We start from the raw sequence: 25,932 nt of genomic DNA, 5'->3' as shown, positions 1-25,932 counted from the left end.
CACTCAAAAATACATGGGATGTACGTGGAATGTTGGTTTTCTTAATTTAGACATATCAGAAAACAGAATGCTCACAAGGGACCCATGTGATACAGGAAAACCCTTTGGAAACTGTGATGTTTTCTGAGAAGAAATTTCTTACGGAGACTAAGACTTCGTTTTCAACTATTCTGCTTTAAAGAAAAATTTAAAAAGAATTGCCCTCAAAGACAAATTTATCTTTCATAGCATATTATTGCAGCATTGGAAACTACTTTTCATTTAGGAACATCCAAGCTCTGCAATTAAGTAAATGTCTTCATGTGGACGGTGCCCGAGTGAGGATCTCTCAGAACTGGTATAGAAGACAAGATTCTGAGAAGAGACATGCTGAAAGCAAATAGGCAGGGGTGGAAATCAAACCATTAAGGTTTTTCTGTTAGAGTTAACAACTTCAAACACTTCAATGTCTTTCTCTCTTTGTTTATAACCAGGACTGAATACTTTGTGTAACCTCCTTCTACTGCTGATACTTGTAAAAAGTGAAAAGGGGCAAGACTGCAGTGATTTTCATTTCATAGAACTTCATTAATCATTTAAATGGAAACAAAGACATTCGCATCCAGCCTCATTGTGTTCCCATTGGCAGAACTGTCAAGCCTTGAACAGCTACTCCAGATTTGGCTCCTCTCATATTATAACAGCCTCAGCACCAAATACTTTGCATTGGAAATTAGTCACAACAACAGTGGAGTGAAAAGGATCTGTATGATTTGGATTTTCTCCAAATCACAATTAAACTACAAAAAAATCAAGCCAGTTTTCTCCAGTGAAAAAGAGCATGCATTATTCATTTCTTCCTGGATTGTGCATCTCTAGGTTTTGGGGATGGGGGAATTCTTTCTCTGTCCTAGCTTTTAGTAATCATAATGCTTTTGATTTAGTGCCCTCTTCTGCTTGATAATGTGACTGCATGTTGCCCAATGGTTAATTATTCTCAGTTAGCCCTCACTAGAGAATAACATTTCCAAGTAACTATTGGGAAAGAGAGTAGCCTTATACAGGAAGAATGAAACCAGGAAAAAAAAAATACAAAAATCACATTATGGGAAGGTGATCAGTGAATCTCCATAGGCCTCAGTAAGAGAAGGAGGGAATATGATCTTGATACATATTACTTCCACTTAGTCTCTATATTTTTCCCTTTAATTGAATTTGTTTGCATACTGCAGTCAATGCCAAACTGAGAAGCCAAAGTACAGGCAGCCAAACTTCCTGAGGTGAAACACAAACTACAGCAATGCATAACACTTTTCCTAGTGCACAAGCAGATCTCACACATATATCTTTTGAAAGATAATTAAGTCATGAAGGTTTAAGATAAGGAAACTATTTATCACTAAACAAGCAAGTTTTTAGTAGTTAAGAGACACTGAATCCACACATGAAGCTGATACAAATAATTAACAGACCACATGAAGAAGAACAGTCTTTTCTTCTGTGGAAGAGAAGCTTCCCATTTGTGTGTTATACAGGAGCTGTTGAACATCAATCACATACAGCCTTTCAGAGCTTGCTAAAGCCATCATTTCCATTTGGTGACACGTCAAGAGGAAGAGGAGAACATTTGCAGATAGCTAAACCACTAAGTAAACCATGTCATTTCAACAACCTGTAGTTCAAGCAAATGGCAGGAAAAGCTCCAGCACAGAGACCTCCAGTTTTAGCCCTTCTCCCCATCCCAATAAATTTGGAGAAGGCAATAACTCCTGCAGCATCCCAATCAAAGGAGCAAAGACCAGAATGCAGGAGAATCCAGTTACCCACAATGACATTTGATGCCTATCACTCTAGGATGGACTTTGTTTTCCTCATCCTGCACACCTTCCACCTCCCGCAGCAGGCAAGCGGAGCAAGAGCAAAGCATACAACCAAGAAATACCTTTCCTAAGACCAGAACTGTCTGTGTGGCAACAGGGGCGGCACTCTGTGCAAATAAGTTCCTCCATGGGCAGCAGACAAAGTGATGCTGGCTCCTATGTCCTTTTACACAAAATGCCTTCTGTCCCCGTGTGTCTCCCCCCACCCCACACATACTTGTGCCCTCTAAGCTCTCCTCCTGCACTGCTGCTAGCTCAGTCTTTCAACCTCTAGCCATCAGCAGAGAGGAAACAGCATCTGCAGCAGCTAATTATGGCCACCAAAGTGCTACTCAGCTGCATCATATATGTGCATTTGCTCATCTGCTGGCAAACACCACAAAATAAACTATTCATCTCCTTAGTCCTCACTCAGCTGGTAGGAACTTTGTGTCCTTCCCCTCTTGGTGGTAAAACAGAAGTTGGGGTTGGATAGTTGGCTCAAAATCTTTGAGGGAGAAGGAAGAAGAGAGACTAACAGGTGGGAAAAAAGCACAGCCTTGGTTCTTGGCTTGGTTTGGGTTTGTTGGGGTTTTGTGGGTTGGGGTTTCTTTTCTCAGAAAAACAGATAAAAAATCATATTTTAGCACATCATCAAAGCTTGCTGCACAGGCACAAGAAATCTTGGTTAAAGTATTTCACTCTCAGATTTTCCAAATTTTGAGTACCAAGTTGCTGTTTGAATTCTATTTTTAAGTAATTGTTTTAAATGTCTAAGAAGCAAATGAAAATAAAATTTAAATTCTATATTGGTGTCAACACGGGCAAAGAGTAAAACTGAAACTCTTAGATGGACTTCATCTGTCTCCAGCATTTCAGCTAAGTGAATTGCTGCTAGCAGCAACAGGCTGTCATCCTTCACGTGAACTAGCGCTAGAGGGAGGTGAAATGCTTTGCCAGCTGGTTTCACAGAGAGTGGCTGACTGCAGAGGAGCAATTTGCAGTTTGGACAAATTCAGGAATCTCAAGTTTTACTCTGAGCTTTGAAGTGTATTGTGAAGAACAAACCTTTTCCCCATCTCCTTTAGTCTTGCATTACGTTTGCTCTCTGCTGTGATCTTGTTCTCCTTAGTGAGCCAATACTCTTTCACCATTTTCTATGGTTCCTCAGCCTTTGTGTAGCAACTCAAAAATTCACTTTTCTGGAGGTGAAGGACATGAAAACACTCATCTATGTGATAATTAGACTCCATACTAGCGTGACTGATGAAAGTGATCAATGATGTCTAGGGACCACCTAAACCAGTAAGACAAATAATTTCTGATTAAGCAACAAGGCATTCTGCATGCAGTTTTGACTATTTATGTTGAAGAGCAGCCCTCTGCGAGTTGCAAAATATCTCTGCTGTTAATCCAGCATAATCAAGTGCTGAAGCAGACTGTGTTGTGCTACATGGCATTACAGCTAGAATTTATAATACGTTCCTAATTCCTTTCGCTTTCAAGAGTAATGTCAGGTTTTTTGGTTTGGGGTTTTTTTGCGTGTTGTTCTTTTAAAGAGGATCTCTGACATGAGGCGGGCTATCCTAGGACCCTTACATTTTTTTAAGTCAGAAAGATTAAAAGCTTTGGAAAGCACACCATAGGTTGTGCTTCAATTCTTCAGGCATCTGTTCTCAAGGGCTGATATATCTTGCCATATATCAGGGCAGTTCCAGAGATAAAGGGACATTCAGCAAAGCCTACAATTTCAGAAATCCTACTGCCAGCTGCAGAAATTAGAAACAGTTTCTTTCACTGGGAATTAGTGAAAATGCAGAAATGGTACATTTAAGAGTATGCATCCATCATAGGATGTTTAATCTACCGGATAAATAAAGATAGACTCTCATCCAACAAAATATCAGTCTAAGAGTTTTATTCCAGTAGCTTTGTCTACAAAAATTGCTTTTAATCACAGTGGCTTTATCCTTTAAGCAGAAGGCTGTGGTATGGCTTCTTGAAGTTCAGGAGCCTGATTTTGCCTCTGCATTATTCCAGTTATTCCTAAGCAGGTACAGGAGCAATAGGCTGTATTTTTGTTGGAATGCTATTATAATTTGCTGTACGATGGGGGAAGGAGCATGTGTTGCTTTGTGCCATGGGTGGGAATGTCATAATGCTGTAATTTCCCTTTCAACATTTTACCAAACTTTTGCTTGAAGAGAAAGCAGTCAGATACACCCTATACACTTACTATATAACATACCTTATTTGGCCCTGGTTTAGAATTACCACCTTTCTGTGATGGCTGTAATGCTTTTTAGCATTGCCTCCCACTGAGGTGGGGGTGTCAGTAGAAATTTTGTAGTAGGTGCACACTCATGCACATAGCTCAACAGAGGGCTAGGAGAACAGTGTCATGCAAGCCTCTTATTTATTATAGAATTTTTCATTATTAAGATAACACTAGCGTGACAAGATTATTTAGCTATTCTGTTCTTTATTAGTCCCTAAGAATCCTTGTCCATTTGAACACCTGTGACAGCCTTCCATGGGGATTTTGCTGGCCATCTGTGAGCGCTCAGAGAGGAGCTTTACCATAGCCTAAATTGCTCATGACTTGTACAAGAGTGTTCTCTCAAACTTCCGTGTTTTTATGCCACTGCTGCATGTCACTGCTACGACAGAACAACACAGAAAGACGACAGCAAGCTAAATAAGGTTTGGTGGGAAGGGGGCCCAGCACCCCCAAGGTAGGAGCCACCACTTCGATCAATGGTGATAACTTCAACCAGTGGTATTTTAATTTTCATGCTATAGAGCACCTATTGCTAATATGTGCAAATGGGTTTTGTTCCCGAAGCAGGAGGAACCTTAAAAGTGTTTACTCCTGGATATTATTGTGCAAGGAAGGGTAGCATCGAAATGTTTATACAGGGGGGAAATTAGATCCTGTACAGCCAAATGTCCTATGCTTACAATTGCAAATCCAAACTTGGGAGCAGACAAGGTTGTTATTTTCCCTGTGACCCAATTTAAAAATACTAACGGGTAGTTTTTTATAAGATTTTAACTTAGTTAAAACCTTTTAGTTACATTTTAGCATGGAATGTTACAATGATATAATTATGCACCACAGTTTGGACCAAAAGTAAGAAATCAATGTACATAACAAGACAACAAGGACATGGAACGAGTTCACCTGACATGGTTTCAGTTAAGTCTACTGCTTCTCTTAGCACGTGTATTTATTACATGCTGGGTGGTGCTTTGGCAGTTATTACTGGATGCTACTTTCTAAAGTTAATCACAGAAGCGTCTCTCTAACCAACCTAAATCATACTAGCTTGTCTGTTGCAGCAATGAATACTGGTCCTAATGAGCAGTGTGTGGTATGACAAACTGCACAATTTCTTTTATGTCTCCAAGGAAGAGTATGAGGTTTCACACAGGAATCAGCTGGTTGATTGCCACAAATATTTCCATTAAACTTTTCAAAGGCTTCAGCACTGCTTACTGGGAAAAAGAAAAAAGAATCCAGTTTAGAGGAGGCAACAATACATGATATTTAGCAATAGACTTGATTCATCAGGTCTTTTTCTTTGCAAACATTCAAAGCACACTGTCAATTTGACTGCAGGTTATCAGTTAAGTGAATTACAGCATATAAACACAACTGCTGTGTAAATCATGCTTATCTGATGGCTTGTGAAAACTTGCTCTGCTGCCACCAACAAAGCCCAATTTCAAGGAATCCTTCATCTTCAGCCGTGTTGCTCAGGTGTAAATGAATTCCCCTGCATGCTGGCCACATTCACTAAGCCTTACTTCTACAAATAGCTACTTGCTTAACTTTAACCATGAGGTGAACCAGTTGTGTTTGCTGTGGTTACTGATAGAAGCAGCTTCACAGCAGTGTGAATTTGGGGCCAACAGCCACACACAGAAGAATTGCTGTGCTCTGGAAAGAAAGGGGAATAATAGTATATTCTTACCCAGGCATGCTCTCGAGCCTCAATTCAAGGCTTCATCTGAGAATTTCATCCATTACTACTACTTCTATCCCTCCAATTAGTGCTTTTTAACAAAGTGAACTGGATACTAATTTGATTGTCACGTCAACATTCTTTTGAATTTGTTTTTTTTTTTTTGCTTTTGCTTTGAATTCCCCCAGAAGTATGATTTGTTTTAATGCAAACGGAAAGTTAAGGTCTGTACTCTAAAGAGCTTAGAATCAAAACATACACTAAAAAAATAAATAAATTTGTTCTTTCCTAACTGGGAATGCATTGTAGCTCTTGACTTGTAAATTGGAAAAAGTCAGCCTGGCTTTCAATCCAGTGACAATCTTCCAGCACTATGTAGTAAATATTTGATAAACATTTCATTTTTTTTTTTCCCCAGCAAGATTGAATCGGAATGTAGTAAGAGACGCTTTTTGTAGCCTTTTGATGCTATATTCATAAAAATCCTTTTTTTTTGTCAAAAAGAGCCCAAGCAGTTTAAGCAGAATTCAGTGGATGCATATTCTGGTAGCAGATTAATCAATTTGTCACCTATTTTCAATTTGTTCCATTTTCAATTTTTTCCACTCCCACCCCTTTCAGTTACCGTCTCTGCCTTCATTAGTTGAATTGGATATATTAGGTATTTGTTGTCTAAATCAAAATCTGGAATAAAAACGCAACAATTTTAGGCTTGCAAGATGTTTACAGAGAAAAAGAGAGATTCCTAATTCTATTGCTTTCTCTATATCACTGCATTTATGTGCCCCAGGGTGGAGAGAATTTCTTGGCAACTTGTTTTTCTGGTGTGATATTCTCAGATGCCCGTAGCTGTCACTTTGAGCAAAAATAACAGCTTTGAGAGACACACTCTTGGAACTTTTCTGCACATCTCACCCACATTCATTAAATATCTGTTCCACTTTACACCATTATTCCCAGTAAAACACAAAAATTCTTTTTGGTAGAGGAACATATCTTATACTAGCATTTTGTAAATTATTTTATAATTGTAGGATTGGCTTGGCTTTGCCTTTTTTTTTTTTTTTTTTTTTTAGTTTTGAATGCTAAAACAACATGAAAAAAGACCATGCCATTTAAGAACAATATTTACCTTTTATGACAAGAAGATAAGCGGTATTATCATATTTTATATTGCAGTGGATGATGGAATAATTAAACATGCATTTGCAAAGGACTCAGAACATAACCGTAAGGTTGTATAAGTGTATTTAGGACATACATTTTGAGGATACAATGAAAAATAACTAACTTTGCTCTGTTTCCTTTTCCATTTGCACTGCTGCTCCAAGAATTATTGTATGAATTGTTAACTAGCAGCAAGTAATTTTGAGAATTCCTGACCTGAGAGGTTTATTTGCTTAACTTTCAGTTGTTTCTATTCTAGTTAATATCTCATCTACCAAGATTCATGTTCATATTTCAACCACATTTTTTATTCCTTCAGCTTTCTATCACCATCCTGCAGTCCATTTTGGAAAGGGGAGTCACAGGAATATCAAAACAGTAAGAGTGTTGTGGACAAAGTTTTTTATTCTAGAAAGTAATAAAGCCAACTGAGCAAGATACTAGCAAAATTATAAGAATATTATATTAAATATTTTTCATTAGCACAAACTAAAAGTGCACAGACACTAATTGTGAGAAAATGTCTTTAAAAAAAATGTTGCAGAAGGTTACAACTTCACCACATTTACACTGAGGATAAGAAGAGTTCACTTGTATAGGGCAATAACGGGCAAGTCCAGTATCTATATAATTTAAGACAATGTCCAAAGAACACCTTTTGCCTAGAAGCAAGCTACAACTCTTGGGCCTTTATCCAGTTTGCAAGGAACTAAGATAAACCCATAAATAAATACACAGCGTGACAACTGATACAGAAAAGTTGTGCTCTCTAGCCTCTAAAACATGCCAGCAATGGTTCCCAAACAATAAGAAATGCTGCAGTTAATTTTTTTTTTCCCCAGTGTTCTTGTTGGGAGCAGAAATAAAAATTCACCATCAGAGTGCATGTGCAGACTTACCACATGCTGCAATTGCCACTAACTGAGAAAAAAAGAAAGGTGAAGAGCAGGAAACCACATGCTGCATTTATACTGTGTACCTTTAGGGTTCCTTAGCAACTTCTTCAGGTGCCTTCTCCTCCACGGAAGCTAAAAATGGAGACAAAACACCAATGAGAAACATCAGAAACAACGTATTCGATGACAAATAGTCGATACCATTTACAAAGTCATATTAGCTACACAGACATGTTTCCTTTTAGCTTTTTAATTCTAATTGTAAAAGAGTTTAGAGGCCAAACTTCTAAACTCCTTTGAAAATCTCCGCAGTGATGAACATAACACACATTTTTCTTTGCATTCAATTGTATCGTTCAACTTCAATAGCAATATAAGATGATTTATAGCTTCATTAAAATGCTGTAAGGTTTATAAATATCACATGCTCTATATTTTTCTTTACAGCAATGTAATTTAAGAAAATTCTATCTTTCAAATCAAGTCAGGTGTTAAAAAAAAAGTTGTTACATTATACAAAGCACAAGCGAGAATTTCTTGTTCTTAATGAACTTTACATCTAGCCGCTTAGCAGGGCACTGAGGTCAAAACACCCCTGCGATCCAATTTAGCAATACCTATTTCTACTGCATGGCATATAATTTCAAAATTAAATTTTCTGCTAACACTATGATGCCAAACACAGTCATTGCTGGTAGCCACATTGCATCACTCGAGTTCTGCATGCTCTTGCAGCTAGTTCAGTGCAAACAGCCATTAGCGCTTTTCAGAGACAAAACATTTCAGACCCAGCTGTACTCTTGCACCTTCTGAAGTTTGCCCCGACTCCTCAGCATCAACGTCCTGGCTCCTTGAGGATGTGTCAGAAGTCTCTTGAGCTGCTGAGGCTACTTCTTCCTTGACACTGTCTAAGTGTTCCTCATGGGCAGAAGAAGCTGCAATATCCAAGACTTCACTCACAGTTTCTATGAATCAAATTAGAGAGATAATTGTCTTTCCATTCACTGGCACAAATGAGGGTGAGCAGTCAAGGCTCACAAAGCATGAGGTACCTGCCTAACATACATCTTTGAAGTAACTGAAAGCAAAAGGATCTATCGGATGATTAAATTTTATCATGCAAATAAAAGTCTGCAAGTGGAATTATAGAAGACTATAAGCTATAAAGAGCACTTTTCACGTCTTTAGACAAAGGTATTGTATATATGTATACATATTCTCCCAGGTATATATTCTCTTACAGCTACCCTCATTTTATTTTCTGATTTCTGTCAATTTATTGATTATGTGTAAGACACTAATGGTAAAGTTTCTATGGAAATAATCCTAGTCTGATCAGCACCACAGGACATTACACATATACTCCATATATCCTTGCAAAGATGTCACAGGTAGTTTTAATGTAGAAATGTCCTGACATCAGTCTGAAGGGTTGGGCTGCAATTCCAGTGTAGCATGATTGCCAACTAGCCATTTTTCAATACTCCTTGAGGATAAAACAATCTGTAGAAAAAGTCTGTAATATGTCTATTTATTAATATGTCTATATACAGATACACTCTTCAGGGAGACTGAGCACATCATCCAGCATGTTACATGTTAAATTTTACTTGACTAAATTCTGTCTTACCATATTCTTCTAAACTTTCTGTTGGAGGTCTCCATCACCACACACCTTAACTGCTCGGCAGGATAAGGTTTGCAGGGACTTTGATGTTACAAATTGTGTCCTATATTAAGATATATGTATATTAAATACAACTAACTAAACAGCTTCATTAGAAGTTCAATAAATGCAGTAAATGGGAGTTTTGTAGGGCTCTCATCCCATGCCTTTTTCCAAATATCTGCTTGCAGGTATTTAAATACAGCATATTCTGAACGACAACTATTTCATGTTATTTTGCAAAATACCGACTGAATTTTGAAGAAGAAACAGGAAAAAAAAAAATCAGGAATTACTGCCTTCGTCTCTATAGGGATCAGCAATGTTATAAAAATACTACATTTGAAATTCAGAACATTAGATACTTTATAGCTAGCATCACTTAATGTAATGCAATATATCTGCTATGGTAACCAGCTGCTGGTTTTGAGTTTGCAACATCAAACACTGTTTATATTACCAAAAACTTGCTCGCTGACTTACAGTATTTTCCTAATTTTTCTTCATTTCTTGGGATGTTTCAGTGTTTTAATTTCTTTCACATTAAGAAGAGTAGGTCAGTAAGCAAGTAGGGGGAACAACATGGACTGTCCTGCTTTTTAATAAAACCTCACTTCCTTTGAATGGAAATTGTGTTTATTTGTCACCTATAGGAATACCTGCCTTGAAAACAAACATTAACACTTTATACCACTTGTACTGAACGATTTGTCTCCGGTCTGAAGTATTCTTTGTGGCTATCAGAAAGGCAGTCTACTGCAACAAAATATGGATTCCTCACAACGTGTCCATCCATGTCTCTACGGAGTAGCTGTCACTCCCTAAAATACAAAGGGCCTTGTTGCAACAGGCATCGTATTTTTTAAAACCTATGTCTGTACATGTGAGTAATCGTCCTTGGCCTGCAGAAAACTCTATCTGGTACTTTCATTTCACAGAAATTCAAACGGCTTTCATGTCTGTTCCTTGAGCACACGCAGCTAGAGTTTCGTAGGAGCCGCCTTCCTGGTGCCACAGCTGAAGCACTCTTTTCGAGGGGAGAAAGCTGGCAGTAGCTGGTGGCTTACAGCAGCACCCACCGGGTCCTCCCTCACATCCATGCCTTAGGGCGTCATCTCCAGCAAAGGTTCAGACTGGCCCGTGAAGACCATTTTGGCATCATTTCTTTGGCCTATTGTAACTACAGCAAGCTATCTAAGCGTCTTCTGGTGCTCTGAGCACCATGAAAATAAGAACTGGTCCATAACCATGAAAGCTATTTAGGCATTAATCTGACATACAGAAACAAATCTCAGCGTATTTTTTGGTGGTTTGTTCACAGCTCCATCTTGGAACACACGCTCTGTATCCCGTTGGCAAGGTCAATGCGTTTTTCTCTGTCCTAGGGAATTGCTGTGATCCCAGGCAACACCAGATGAATGACAACCTGGCAAGCCGAGAACAAGCCCCCCACCTCTTTCAGAATCGGGACTGCCACACAGCCCCTCCTCTGTGGGGAATGCCAGACATACTGCCCAGGTCCCTCACATCCCCTCCTGCTGATCAGCTGGGAGCACAAAGCATTACAAAGGCTAGGAACTTCTCGTTTTGTTTCCCTGAATGTTAAATTTCATCTCAGTGCTATTGTGTCCCCCTCACCCTTTTTTTTTTATCTGCATGCATTCTTTTTTTTTTTTGTCCAGCTTAATCTCTCACAGCTGTTCCATGTAAAATCCTGCAGTAACATCCTATTTCATAAAAGATATTTTAATCTATGTCCAGTACAATGATGACTCATTTTCCATAATCCTTGGAAGAAGGATTTAATTCTCTATATGTTCAATTATTGCAGAGTTGTTAAAAAGTCTGTTGTGAAACTCCACAGCAATTAATAGACGTAATTGAAATAGCTTCTAACTTCTGTTATTTCAAAAACTAAAACATTTAAGCTCCTTTATTTTTTCAAAATAGAGTTGTAGAGGAGTTACAGCATCTTAACTGGTTCTGTGTTGTTTTCTGAATAGATCTGTTTGAAATTCTGAAGTCCCCATATTTCCTTGTGCAGCAATGACTACGACCTATTTTGTCTATTTATGCCAACTTTCTTACAATTTCTACAAGCTTCAACTGAAGAAAATAATCTGCATTGTGCAACTGCTTCTTTATTATCAGCTGCTTTATTATCAATGTCACACAATACTACTTCAGCTCCTTAATATCTTCAGCAAAAGACCCACTTGCAGCATTCCAGTCAAATTGGTCTCAATCAAATTATGACTCACCCTGACCCCTACACTTTAAAATCTGCTAAAAATGGGAACGTTCTTGATTTTTTTAGGTTCTTCTTATAATCACGAAAGTGGGGTTGTTTGGGTTTTCTATTTTCTTAATTCTGTAGGAGAGGACGACCCACATCATTCATCAATAGCACTGCTGAAGTTAAATGGTTTCATAATTTTACTGTTTCATTGGGTGTTTGGTGTGTCATGTCCCCTCTCCCCCCTCAATCTTAGTAGGATGTATTACTCTACAGCACTACACAGTTTCATACAAGGTGCTGGTAGCAAAATCTCAGCCTTTGCATATAATAATAGCTATTTTTTCCTGAAAAAGTGATTTTTTTTCTTTTGCTCATGCTTCTTCACCAAGCATTTGTCAAGATTAAGTTTCCCCTTGGGATAAGTAGCTATATGTCAGTACCAGCGGCTAGAGTTTCTTCAATTTTTCTAGGCATTTGTATATACCACTGCACTTACAGATCTGAATTAGGAGCTTAACTTCCTTGTGCTTTCAACAAAAGATATAACAATGTCAAGCCTCAGAGAAATCAAACTAACCATGTTTACTAACTGTAGGCAAGTGGTTAGCCTTTGCATATTGCATTAACAGCTGTTCTGAAAGCATTCAAAGGGATTTTAACATACTCGGGATTTTGAGGACAAACATCCTCAGGCTAGTTAGTTCCCCGGCATATCTCCGCTACGCAACCATAACTCAGCATCTTTGTAACATACATTGCTTAAGTTTAACAATGAACCCTAACAAAAATATCACCTCCTCCTGCCCAGGACAGTTATATGCACTCTCAAGTGGTCTTTAGCTCCTCTGCTTTAAGAGATAATCGTTCTGAGAAGAAGTATGGCCTTCCAAATTGCACATGCAGGAACAGAACATGACTGGGCAAGCACCAGCAGCACGTTACGTATGCGCCAAACACAGCAACAAACCACTTACGTTATGAAAACACATCTGGCCTGAGTTGAGTAAATACAGAAACGGAAATTGATTTTACAGACAAAAGGAAATTAAGTTTTTGTTTTCAAACTTTTTTTTGTTAAATAAGGCAGCAGCAGAAAAAGCTGCTTCCCGTATAAAGTAGCTATTCCTGCAGTCTTTAAAGGCCCAATTTTTACTCTTACAAGTGCTAAAGTTGCAGCACTGGAAGCACAGGACTCTACATTTCTGTGCATTCACAGTAGAACAGAAAACAAATCCAGGGCACTTCTGCATCCTCATGATTGTCAACGGAATTGTGTGAGTATTAGCGAGCTCAGCATTCCCCCAGCAGAACAGAGAAGCGTGGTAAGCAGGGACCTGCATGCCTGTCAGGTGACTGACTCATCTTTGCTCCAGCTAGTAATAAAAAATTAAAAAAACCTTCACACAGATCGCCTTTCTCCTGCTAATAATAAAAAAAAAAAAAACCAACACAAAACCAACACAAAACCCCATGCACGGGGACTGACTTTTAGAACCCAGATCCTACTGCTCGCATGGCCTCTTCCCCCAAAGCTTTCAAGCATTTAAAACAAGCTTTCCAACTTTCCTGAGGGAGTTTTTATGCAGATTCAGCTCGGATTTTTGTCTGGGACACAAAGCTCCAGCCTGAAATTAAACAGGCTCACGCTGGCAGTCATGTCCCACCACCTGGGAAACAGTACGCTATAGGCTGAACTTGAAGCACGCAGGTGAAAGGGAGGTATGGAGCCGACAGAGTTGGCACTGACCTTGATAAGTGGAATGTGAAATCTGTCGAGAACTTAGCTCTTGCAAGAATTTTTGTAGAAGATACTCTTTCTGATAGCATTTCTACAGGACATATATTGTCAGGCTTTAGCGTTCAGTGTTCATAAAGCTGGATTTTCCAAGCTGTGTTTCATGCCACACACCATGTGTAAAAACTAACAAACCAATTGTCCAATACATACGTATTATTTCATACCTCAGCTTTCATTGACAATTCCTGAAGAAAGCAATAGGATATATGAATAGGATATATACGATCAAGGAGAAGAAGTCGTCAACTAATTTTTTCTTTTCTTACTCTAGATGCCTACAGTCACATCAGCATTGCCAAGAGGAGTAAGCAGACAAGTCGGGAATGAGAAGTTCTGCTCCTCTGTTTAAACAAGCTTGGACTGGGAGCAAGGTACACCTTCCTTTGTTACAACACTGAGGTTTCTTCAATGCTAATTTAAACTACTGCTTTAAAGCTTACAGCAGCCCTTTCAAAAAAATCAACCACGGTAATGTGAGGATTAGGTCTTCAAAATTCCACTGAAGTAGCAGCTAGGTAGCAACTAATTGTTAAGAAAACAAACAAACAAAACTTATTTTACATATAGAAAGAGATTATTCTAAAAAGGAAAGAACTGCTTTCCTCCTTCCTTATGCAGGTGAAGCACCTCACCTTGTGAAAGAAATACATCTTTCTCTCAACATGTCAAAATAGAGGATGCTGTCTCTCTCAGAGCAACTTTAAAAGGAGGAAAAGTCCAAATTTTTAAAAACGCACGGGAGTTTTTAAAAACTCTCTTTAAAAGCATGGGGGCACTCTTGGAATTCAGAATTTCACTCCTACAGCAAAAAGTTTTACCACCTTTGGCCAGTCAACTCAGCACTGCTGCAAACGCTCTCCTTGTTCAAAGTGCTTTTGCGTTGAAACTTTTTTATTATTTTTAGTATTTATTGATACCAATTTATGGATGATTGATACAAATAGCCTGTAGGCATAATTATACTAACTTGTATATTATATTCTTAAATCTTACTTTAAGTGGCTTTGCAAGTATGTTTTCCTTATTTACAATACATACGCAAAAGATAGCTGTGCCAGATTTTAAAATGGAAGCTATATTCAATTTTTTACTTGCTCCGTAAGAGGTGGGGACTTTTTTCCCCCAGAATGGAAATTTTATAACAAAATCATACAAGATAACTAACAGCCTTCTCAGCAGTACAACCTATATTTTTTCCTCAGTTTTGTATTTCCCTACTACTATGTTTAAAACTATCACGTTTTCATTCTGATCCCAATCCTCTGATTCATTTTGCAAGTGATATTTCCAGTTAGAAACAACAACAAAAAATCTGAACAGGCACTGGTTTCCTGCAATTTTTAAAGATATTTAAAAATACACTTTTCTGAGTGAAGCACTTCACTTAAAGCAGTATCTTTCATATAATTAATTGGTTTTTTTAAGCAGTCAAGATGAGGCTGGTATCCATAATGCATAACGTCAGGTTCAATTATTTTAAAAAAATATTATTTGCAGAAGAATTTGGCTTTATAAAGCTAAAATAATACAAGTTAGGCAGCATAATACAAATGGAATCTGCCTGGAGCACAAGAACCAAAGCTGGAGTACAAAAAAAGGATTTGGTATTTCAAGCTGCTGTAGCATAACCAACGTCACACGCTAATTCCAAAGAAAAAAAAAAAGTCAAATTTAATTATGAAAACAGAAACAATATTTCATTCACAATCTTTTAGAGAATTACTCATACTAGAATATGATGCTTTTGTTTACATAAAGCTTCTCCTCAGTAAGGTCCACCGAGGGTCTCAGGATGTCCCCTGAAACATTCGGATAGGCAGTGTAAAAAATTCCCCATTCCTTTTCATAGTTTAAAGATCACTAGTGGAAAACTGACAGTGCAGTAGAATTCACTTTTCAAAAGTCAAATTCTGCCATGTTTGGAAAGTAATTCAGGAATGTATTTGAGACAGACTGCGAAACAGAGCACAAGAGGTGGGGTACCTGGCTCACTTAGATCTAATCCAGAGGAGAGCACAACAGTAGCCGGAAGAAACTACGATTCCCTTTAAGACCAGCTTAACATATTTTGGTTCCATCATCAGCTTTAAGGAAAATGGAAAGGAAGTTCCTTCAACAATGCCTTTTGTTCTAAATCCTGAGGTGGTGGTGACAGCAGAAGTCCCATTCCTTCCTTTCATCAGAAGCCACCTGCCACCCCAGGTACAGCTGACCTGGGTTCAGCACCTCCTCCCTCTGCTTCCAGAGGCTCAATCCCCCCATCAGCCACCTCAGCAATAGGAAGAGGGGGAAATAACCATCACCGACTCACTTTGGGACAAAATATGTCCGTGTGAAGTGAGCAGGTGCTTCAGGTGTCACTGGCCAGGACGACACAGGGAGCTCAGCATGCAAGGCTTGCAGACACACACCAGGGACATCACTTGGGACTACTTGAAATGCTCTGTCCCTGCTCAGTGGCTTTTTATTCAGTGACCATTTAGCATTATAAACAGCTGGAGTAAGTTATCCATCTCTTTGGGAAAGGAAAAACACTTAAGACTTAAACAATTGGCTTAAAAAGGAAAAAAAAAAAATCTACTGGATGGTTAACCTCAGACCAATGCCCCTCTCCGACACTGTGATTCAGCACTTGAGCTCAGACAGGAAAAAATAAACCTCTCAGCTCTACGTGCTAAACCGAATCGGGGAACTAACAATTATTTAGAAAAACGCCGATTATTCTTCAGTCCGATCCATTCCTTGAATGCACAGGACAGGAACTAGTGGCTGGCAACTGCCGAAGCCCACGTGGCCCTCAGGAAACTGTTTGTGGAACTGCCCTGGCCCGACCACCCTGTTGTTTGGACATGGCACGAAGGCAGCCTCTGCCTTCCCTACCCAGCAACACCTCCCACAGGCGTCAGGAGATTTCTCCCTTTGGCATTTCAGTTATTCCATAAGTCAAACCCAAACCAGAGGCTTAGAGCCCAAGGTCTTTGACAAACAGATGAACAAAGGCAGGCTGGGATATTTAATAATCCTGTCACTATAAAAATATGTCAGTTGTTTTTTCTTTTTTCAAGCTGTCCTTAAGTAATCCAGAGAAAATCCATGAGGTCCAGCTGAGAGCCTAAACCATGGCATTATGAAGCACATTTTTAAGGAAAAAAAAATTTCTTCACTCCACAGAGCAAGAAAAAAACCCAACTTCAATCAACCAAACATTTCACAGGTTGGTTGTGCCGGATATAGGTCACTAGCTCCTAAGAAAAGCCTCATTATTTCATACTAATGACCAGAACACTCACTTCAAGAGAGCTTATTTTACAATGGATGATTAAAAAAAAAAATTCAGAGATGCCTGTAATGGTCAGAATAAAAGCATAACAGTGCATAGCAGATTAATCCAGAATAGTTTAAAATACCTCAAATAATTTCAAGTGTATCATTTTATGTTCTGTAACAAGGATTTGTAGCAATGAGAAGCAATTCACATTGTAGTTGGTTGGTTGGCTGGTTTAAACATCTAGCCACTGATTGGAATGGACCACGAGGAAAACTAGTGCAAGTTAACATAAACAGCATATATGAAAATGCACTAATAATTTGACGTATAAAATCCTTCAGAAGTTCTAAAAAAACTTTTAATTAAAGCTGGGCATTTTTTTTAACACTCTTCATACAAAGTAATGCACCAGGTTTTACCCACTTACATTGTTTTCAGAGGAGCAACCAAAGTTCAGCGTGTTGTTTTTTGAAAAGGATGTTTCTCTCTGCAGTGAGAAACGCTGCCCAAAAATTAATATAAAAATCCTCATCATTACCATGCCAGTTTCAACTGCCACCACAGGAGAACAGAAAGGGGTCCCTGTTGCCGTTTCCTGTAAAGCAGGACACTAACAGTATTCCTCTGCGTGCTGTATTTACAGAAAATATTCACAGGTAATACTACTTAAGGTAAAGTAAATGCTAACAGTATTTGCCGACCAAAGTGAGCTCTTGCTTTATAATTTAAAGAAATAAAGTTACTTTAGGATTTTTTTTTTTTTAGTCTTGACAATGAGCTATAAATATTTTATTGGTAAAAAGCAGTAAGTCCATTTTCTCCTTACTAGTGACATCATTTAGGCATTACTCACTTTATGTCCTTTTACCACCTTTAATTTTTTTAAGTTACTTGTCCCTTTGTTCTACAACAGACAAATGAGAAGACAGTTATTTTATGTAGTTCTCCTCCACTTAGTTGTTTGCACTCTTAGCTAGGAAGTTCTAGGGTCTTTTTCCATTTTACTGGAATCTTCCTCCCCAGCCCAGTGCATGCTGCAAAATTCTCTTTTCAGCTAGGGTGTCCAAAACCGAACAGCCTCTCCATTTATGAACTTGTGTCTTCAGATATTCACAACTTTTACAGAAGTCTTTTCTAAATATTGTTCCCATTCTTCCTACAGAGATTCTCCAGTTATGCTATGATGACTCATCTACAAGCTCAGTTTTATGAAGGAAAAACAGGAGGAAGACAGAAGAGAGTAGTGGACAGTGCATGGCAATCAGAGAGATGCAAGATAAACGCAGCAACCCAAGGGACAGATAAAGAAAGTGATAAATGTGAAGCAGAAATACTGAACAGGTATTTCAGGTTCCACAGGTATAGATACTACCCCAGTAGGATAACATTCACCTGATTCAACTTTCTAGAGCCTAATTTAGCTAGCTTAGTCCACCATAATCAATGAAGAGAGGAAAAAAAAAAAACCTATAAAGGGAGATTCAGAATAGGAAACCTTTATCACAGCTGGTAATTAAGCACAGATTTTGTCAGATTAAATGAATACTTCCCTTGATTCTGTCTTCTGTTACACAAATCTACACCTTGAGACTCGTTTCATGAATTATACACATGAAAATGGCAGATAGTAGGCCTTAGTTATGAGATGCTTCTCATCTATACAAGTGAGGTTGAGAAGAGAAAAAAAAAAAGGGTAGCTATTTTCCCAAGGTTCTACTGTGAACAAGTGGTATAATCATAAAGGATAAGGTCTGTTCAGCCCTGTGCACGCTGCATCTTACCCCAACGCCTAAGGCTGTAAAGAGCTGCAGGCTGCACGGCTTCTCCTCCTTCCCCCACCCCGCACAAGCAAATGCCTCGAAGGATGCGTGTGTTCTACGGAGGAACATCATTCCGAAAACCTCTGAAATAAGTATGAGCAATTGCAAATGACTCTGAGGACTTTTCAGCAATCTTCAAAATACTCCCAGTGTCAGAGCATTTGAATACGCATCCGGAGTTACGTAATTTAGCAAGAAAAAAACAACGTACACCGATCATGTTGGGTGTTTCTGTCTGCTTGGCATCATTGTGCGATCAGGCCAGCAACAGCCCTACCCAGAAAGCAGTAACTCCTGTCCAGTGCAGCCTGTATTTGTTTCTCTAGGCTGCAGAGAACTGGTGTTCTAACGCCATTCGAAGCTTAACGTGGAAAACACGGGCACATTCACACACTAATCCTCCCCAAACCTAGTTATTCACTCAAACAGTGTTTGAAATAACAGAGAAGAGATCACGTCCTTCAATACTTACAAAATTAGAGAAGAACGTAACGCTACAGAAGTGCGGAGTCCAAGAAAGCAGGGTTTTGGGCTAATTGCTCTTGCTATTCCACCTGATAACACCAAAACCTCAAGCCTCAATACTAGAGTTGGGAATAAGGTTTTTAGCGGCAATCCAAGAACTAAAAGTCAACAGATGCAACAACACTGCCTAATCCAAACAGCACCTTACCAATCTGTGCACTTTATAGCATTTGTTCTATCGGAAGAAAAATTTATCTTAATTTATGGTCCCCAGACCACAGAGTACAACTAGAACAACAGCAGGGAACTTACCAGCAGCAGGTAGTAACCAAGACTGACAGCACAACAGCTCAAACAGTAAAAGGTACAGTAAACTAGACTTTGGAGGAAGCTAAAGCCTTGGGAACAGAGTTACATGGCACAGTACGTTTTTTGGCAACAGTATTTCAGGGAATTCCAGATATCAGTAGTGGGTTGTGAATTGCTTAAATTGAGGCAAGGAGAAAACTCCAGCCAGGTACAATTGTACTTAACTTTCTAAAATTGAAAATTACCCTGATAAAAGTACCCACCTCGAAGGTTGGTTTTGGGGTTTTTTTTGTTGGTTTGGTTTGGGGTTTTTTTTTTTCACATCCATGTGTATAATCACACGTTCACATTATCTGTATACATACGTATGTATACTGGAGCTGGAGACAAACGTCCATTGGCACCTTGCACTTCCAAACATACTACAGAAAGCCTTATAGATTAAAAGAAACAAATGCATTTGAAAAAGCAGAGGTTTACTGGTAACAATAAAAATACTTGCACCTTCATCTGCAGAAGTAACATCAAGCTACCAAGAAAACTAATGACGTTATTTAAATAAGTATTCTTTCTCAAAGTAAGCCTGCATCATTCTTAGGCAGTTCTGAAAGAAAAAGAATTCTCTACCTATGTAGATACACTTTTTTTTTCTTCTGAATGGAGACAACACAAATGATGAACATGGTTAAATACAAAACTGAAAGGTATTTCCAGAGGGATCTTAATTATAATTTTTTTTTTAAAAAACACAAATAGCTCTTGACTGCAAGTAAACACTGAACAAAGTGGTACACAGAAAGCGGAGAACTTCTGAATCAAAATACCATGTACTTATCTTTTAAGTATTATGCCAATGGAAAATAGTTTTTACACAGCTTAAAGGAAAGGGACACTGCTTTAAGCCTGTGCTTGTATGACCACGTGCTGCTTGTTATACCCTTCACATGGTCAAGAGCCCGACGTCCCCATCAATTCCTTGAAGATCTGAGGGAAGAACCGCTTCAGCGGTCGTGCTGTTCTGCTGCAGACGAGGCCTGGAGGAGAGGAGCAGTGGAACACTAAGGTGGCAGGAGCCTCTGCAGCCTCCTGGGGCATGACTCGGGGTATGCAGCGGTCACAGCGACTTAGCCCCGGTGGGGGAACCTCATGTGAGCTGCTTAAGGGATCTATAGGGTACACTCTTGACTTTGGCACAACTCGATGAACAGTTATTTCCAATGGTCTTCACTGGTGACCAGTGGCATGAGAACTGTTCTCAGAAGCAAGTTTTAACATGCCAGAAACATCAAAGAGATCAGGCAACACTACGCCAGGGACAACACTCCCTTGCTTTAGAAACTAGTAATTACTGAGGGGGAAGTACAACTTCAGCTGCTTGATAGGAAATGCTTTAGCTAACGTGTGATATCCTGGTTAGAGGTTGGAGGGAAGAGGGCTGAAACAACATGCAGAAGTTTCTCAAGAATTTTATATCCCACAGGTTCATTTCCGCTGGCTTTACCATGCAGAAAAGAATAACCACTGCAGCAAGATTTGACAGGACACCTGAAACGACCGTCAGAATCCCTTGTAAGTATCGACATAACAGAAGTGTTGTTCTAGTGCCCTTTTCTTCAGTAAGTATGTTACCAGAGAAAATAGAGCTAAGAAACCAATAACTTCTAAACAGTACATCCATTTCCAGTCAACACCAGCAGTAACTGACAGTTACAAGACACATTTACTCTTATAAAACAGTGAGCACTAACTACACAACGTCACTGTGTCTAGAATTAGATCCTCAGATTTAATCCACTTATGCACAATGCTTCCTAGGGAAGATTCTAGCTGCTTCCTCTTCAGCAGAGTGGCAGGAATATCTACCACACAGAAGATCCTACCCAACAATTAAATATTCCTAGATAAGTGTTGTGAAAGGAATATTCAACCACTTCTAGATACAAGCAACTGCCCACTCAAAGTTAAATTCTGGAATTGCTCTGTAGAGCAACAGAGGTAAACACTGCAAAACATTTTAAGACATCTTATATCTTTTATGAGCTCTAATTCACTAGCAATATATACCAGACTACTTCCTTTCTAAATGAAGTAGTCTAAATATTCCATAGAAATGGAAATTTTTAAGGCTCTAGGTACTTTAACTACTACCTTATACATATTTTTACATGTAAAGAGTAATAGTCAGTACAAATATACTTACCAGTACTTTTTGTACAACCTGCCTTTAGCAGATTGGACCAAGTATTGTTTTAAAATGTTATTTATAATGGATTTTTTTGCAGATAAGCACAGGAGGTATTCACACATGAGTTAAAATCCCATTTGTACCTAGACCTTTCACAAAAGTCAGCCATTTGAAGTGCTGCACCATTTGTCAAGTTTGTTTGTTAAAAAGGCAATTAAGATGCATTCATTCCTCACTGAAGTCACCAAGGAAAAAGGCAAAAATAATTCCAGAATCTGCTAATACCTTTCAAGGTACTACAATAACCTCCCATGGACTAGCAGTCAAAATACTTCTCATCTCACTTTAACCCTGTCCTGGTTTCAGCCAGGATAGAGCTGTGAAAACCAGCTCTATCCTGGCTGAAACCAGGACAAACCTGTGTTTTAAATGTATCTTCTCAAGTAGATGTTTTCTCAAAGCAAGTCAAACATAGGTGTGCAGTGAAGATTCCATGTTTAAATCAAGCTGAAAACCACTTCAGTTTCAAGGCAAGAATTACGGTGAAGTTTCTCTTTCTTGCTAGGCTGGCAAGTTTTCTGTTGTTTTGTTTGTTTAACTGAAGACACCAGATGCAAATGTTTGCTGCTTTACTATCAACCGAGAAATTGCAATTGCTTTATGTGTGTCCCAACTTCAGCTGAACAAATCAAGAGGTATGAGGATAAGCCACTGCTCCATCCTTACAAAAAATTTAAAAAGCTAAAAAAAAAATCAAGTTAAATTAGAATCCTGTATTTTGTGCAACTTATGGATAGGTTTGCATTTGTATTATTGTGATTTTTTAAATGTACAGTAAACCAAAATATTTCAAACACCCTGACAGTTAAAAATACTGAGTATGTAGCCGCTAATTAATTTAAGTGTTTCATACCAATTTGATGTTTTATTGAATTTTGACATTTTTAGCCAAGTATATCCTTAACACTGAGCTCGTAACATTTTGGTTGATGTGCAAGATTCTGTTGAAGTTACACTGACAGAATAGCTGTAATTATTTAGTGTATCTTAGGAATGGTCAGTGAAATAAAGTGTTTAGATTCCTTAACAAACCCTCAAGAACCAAGTCACCAAAACAAGTGGTTAACCGACCATATTACATGCTCACCATACTGTAAGATCTTAAAAAAGAGAAACAGAAAGGGTAGTAAAATAAAATTTTCATTCTACTGGTTGTAGACAGTAACTCTGGTGCCACAGGCAGCATGCTTTTAGAGACACTGATTTAATAAACTCAATTACCTTATGCTCATGATATGTCAAGCTAACACCTGAATTACTTTTCACTGCAGGACAAATTCCATTAGGAATACTGACATTTGTTCTTAACGTTCTGCAGTAAGAGGCAGAGTTTTAGAATCCACAACACACACACATGCAAAATCCACATTCGTAAGTTAACCTTGCACTGCAGCAGCTTCTGAATTAGCAGTAACTTCCAAATTAGTAGCAGCTTCCTGCTGTGCTTCCTCCACAGCAGGGGATGCATCTGGAGCCGGCAAGTCACTCTCCCCTCCAGTTTCTGGGGATACCCCAGCACTCTCATCCTGCGCTGCAGGTCCAGCAGCAGCTACTGCATCAGCCTCTTCCGTGGCTGTCTCTGCTTCAGTGACTTCAGCTGTCTCTTCTTCATCACCTTTTAAGGATTTGTTTAATACAATAAAGAGAGTAAAGTGCATGCAACACAAATTCACCAACTACTTTTTCCCATCACCCTCATCTAAATTTAAAATGGGAAGCTAAGCTTTGAGATCAAAATTTACAAAGTCAAGAAATCAATAATTAATCCCCCCATCTTGTCTAATGTGGCACCAAAAAACATGTTTACAAGATAAGGAAACCATATTCTTAATTACCGAGTTTCATAACTGCTTCAGTGAAATACAAAAAGAAACTGTAGCTTAAAGCAAGTGACTGCAAGAGGTGGGAGTGCAGGGAAGGATAAAAAGGGACCACACCAAGTGTTGTTCCAAACCCGCTCTGATAAAAGGGACAGTGATAACGTGCTCATGGGAGCCAGAGGGAGCAGGATGCTTGGCCAGTTCACACACAGCAAATGAGTTACCACACTGGGAGTAAGACATTTGCTACCATACTTAGAAGCTCTTACGGAGTTTATTATCCATCAGGCTCACAGCTTAGCAGCACTGCAACCCAAGGTGTACCTTCAGTTTGTGCTGAGCTGTTTTCAAGGTGGCTAACTTGGCTGGCAACAGCTACAACAATGCCGAGCCCAACAAGAGATTAATTTTCAGCTGGGTTTTGTGCCATCTCTTAGCTCTACCCTGCCACAGGTATTCTGCTACCCCTATTCACCCTGCTTTCTTTAAAGCTAGACTGAATGCACTGGGACCACTGCAAAAGCCATAGCACTCAAGTAAGAAAGGTAAGGTCTGCAGGGCAGAATGAAACAGGGGATCCTTACTGAAACTAGGCGTATGTAAGTAAGAAAATAATTTGCTAATTTTAAGTGGTCAGCACTCACTTTACTGGAGATATGACCACTTATGACTGACCGTTTTCTTCTTAGAAGCCCCAACTGTCTTTTAAAGGCTTGTCTATACTGCCATGGGTCAAACTCTTTAGAAGCTGAAAAACCCAGTGTTTCCTAATCATGCATTACTTCAAACTCAGTTCAGACAAGTCATTAAAAACTAACAGCACAAAACAAAGGTGCACAATCACCATGCAAACATGCACTAAGATCAAGTTAACAAAAGAGAGTTAGATACCAAGTGTTCATTGCAAGTTTACCACTAGAACCAACACACCATGTGAAAAAATAGAACTGGGAATAACGTTTGTAATACAGTGAAACTAAGTGAGAATAGAAAGGAAAGAGCTTAAAGAGACATAGTCAGAATTTATCTCGTATCTGTTTAAAAACTAAACAAATCAATTTTCAGTATTGGTTTTCTTATGCTACTGCAAGCCTATCTTTTTGTGTTCAGGTTTAAACACAAGTCTATTCATTGCTCAGTAAAAGTCAAAGCTTTGTATTATGCAACCTGGTCATGTCCCTTTAAGAGAACGCTATATTTCAAAAAAGCTAAATTGATTACACAAAGAACAGACTAACAGCCAAGCTCAGCATTCAGAACACTTTATTGGACAGTCAAATATAGAGTGCATTCATTCAGAACAGCCAGCTTCTCAATCCCAGAACTGCCTTCTACAAAGCAGATTCAGTAATAAACTCAATATGGTTTGGCCTTGCAAACATAGGTAGTTCTTTCAAAGTCTCACAAGTATGGAGTTTTACAATAGAAGGTATAAAGTCATCCCAAGGTAGGCTGCAAGGTACGCAATGGTGAACGACTGTCCTTTGTATTTAACTTCCTCGGGTTTGGAAAGGGATTTCCCTTGTATTTTAGGCTGGAAAGTGTAAAAGCAGAGTATAGATTAGAAAGATTGAATCAGCTTGCATCAGGTTAAAAAGAAAAGTCATTGCTAAAAAAGAAGGAAATCAGGAACAAGTTTAAAGGAGACACATGCAAATGGAAGACAGTACTCAGTATTTGCTCAACAAGCAAGAAAGAATGTTCTGCAAGACAAACATCATTTCACAGTTCAAATGATGTCCCAGATTTCCTACTGCTACTTCGAGCCAGGCTTCTGCCAGAGGCTCTCTACATTTGAGAGTAGCTTTCAGTTAAGAAGAGCTACAGAAAATTTGCTATTAGTTCTTTTTTTAAACGTCTAATATCATTAATTAGAATACCATTAAGTATCATTTCAACACACTAATAAACAAACAAGCCTAGAATAGCATTTGATTGTTTCTCTTGTTTTGACAGCTTTGTTTACTATATGTAGTTCTTTGTAACAGACATTTTGGGTTTGGGCGCAAGGGGAAAATTTTACTCAGGGTGAGAAACCACGAAAATCATTTGGATCAGGAGAGCCTCTCTCTGATCAGCTGCTCCCTAATATTTTCTTCCAGGTAGAAAGTTCTCTTCCCATAGGACATGTAGCAAATATACCATGAATGCGCTGTTTGGCATGCTGCTTTTTCTATCCACCACTCCCTATTGTTACCAGCACTGTTTTACAGCTTATTTTAAGCTTGATTTTATGTGACGCTAAAAAATGTTAGATTACTTGAGAACAGAATTTTTAATTGCTCTTATCAGCAACATGTACTGTGGAAAAACGTAAGGACTAACTACATCTAAAGAATATGTGGGGAAAGAAGCTGCAGGGGCACTTCAGGGAAAAGTAGTACTATGGTAACACTCTGTGACAAGATACACACAAAAATATGACTATGCAGG

General features: G+C 38.7%; 1 protein-coding gene across 1 annotated transcript in view; it reads right to left on the bottom strand.

Annotated features, from left to right (window-relative positions):
• Positions 1-7,954: 7,954 nt before the first annotated feature.
• MGARP (mitochondria-localized glutamic acid-rich protein) overlaps positions 7,955-25,932 on the bottom strand; it is a gene marked incomplete at its 5' end in the record, with an annotated part of 21,196 nt that continues 3,218 nt past the window's right edge. Inside the window, 3 exons of the mRNA XM_010284799.1 lie at positions 7,955-8,001; positions 8,676-8,834; positions 23,061-23,294. Of these exons, the coding sequence (XP_010283101.1) occupies positions 7,955-8,001; positions 8,676-8,834; positions 23,061-23,294 (440 nt within the window). The remainder of the gene's footprint in view (positions 8,002-8,675; positions 8,835-23,060; positions 23,295-25,932) is intronic.

The sequence above is a fragment of the Phaethon lepturus genome, unplaced genomic scaffold, assembly GCF_000687285.1.
Source record: "Phaethon lepturus isolate BGI_N335 unplaced genomic scaffold, ASM68728v1 scaffold904, whole genome shotgun sequence".
In the NCBI taxonomy this organism is placed as follows: domain Eukaryota; kingdom Metazoa; phylum Chordata; class Aves; order Phaethontiformes; family Phaethontidae; genus Phaethon; species Phaethon lepturus.
This window is presented reverse-complemented; position numbering and strand designations above follow the sequence as displayed.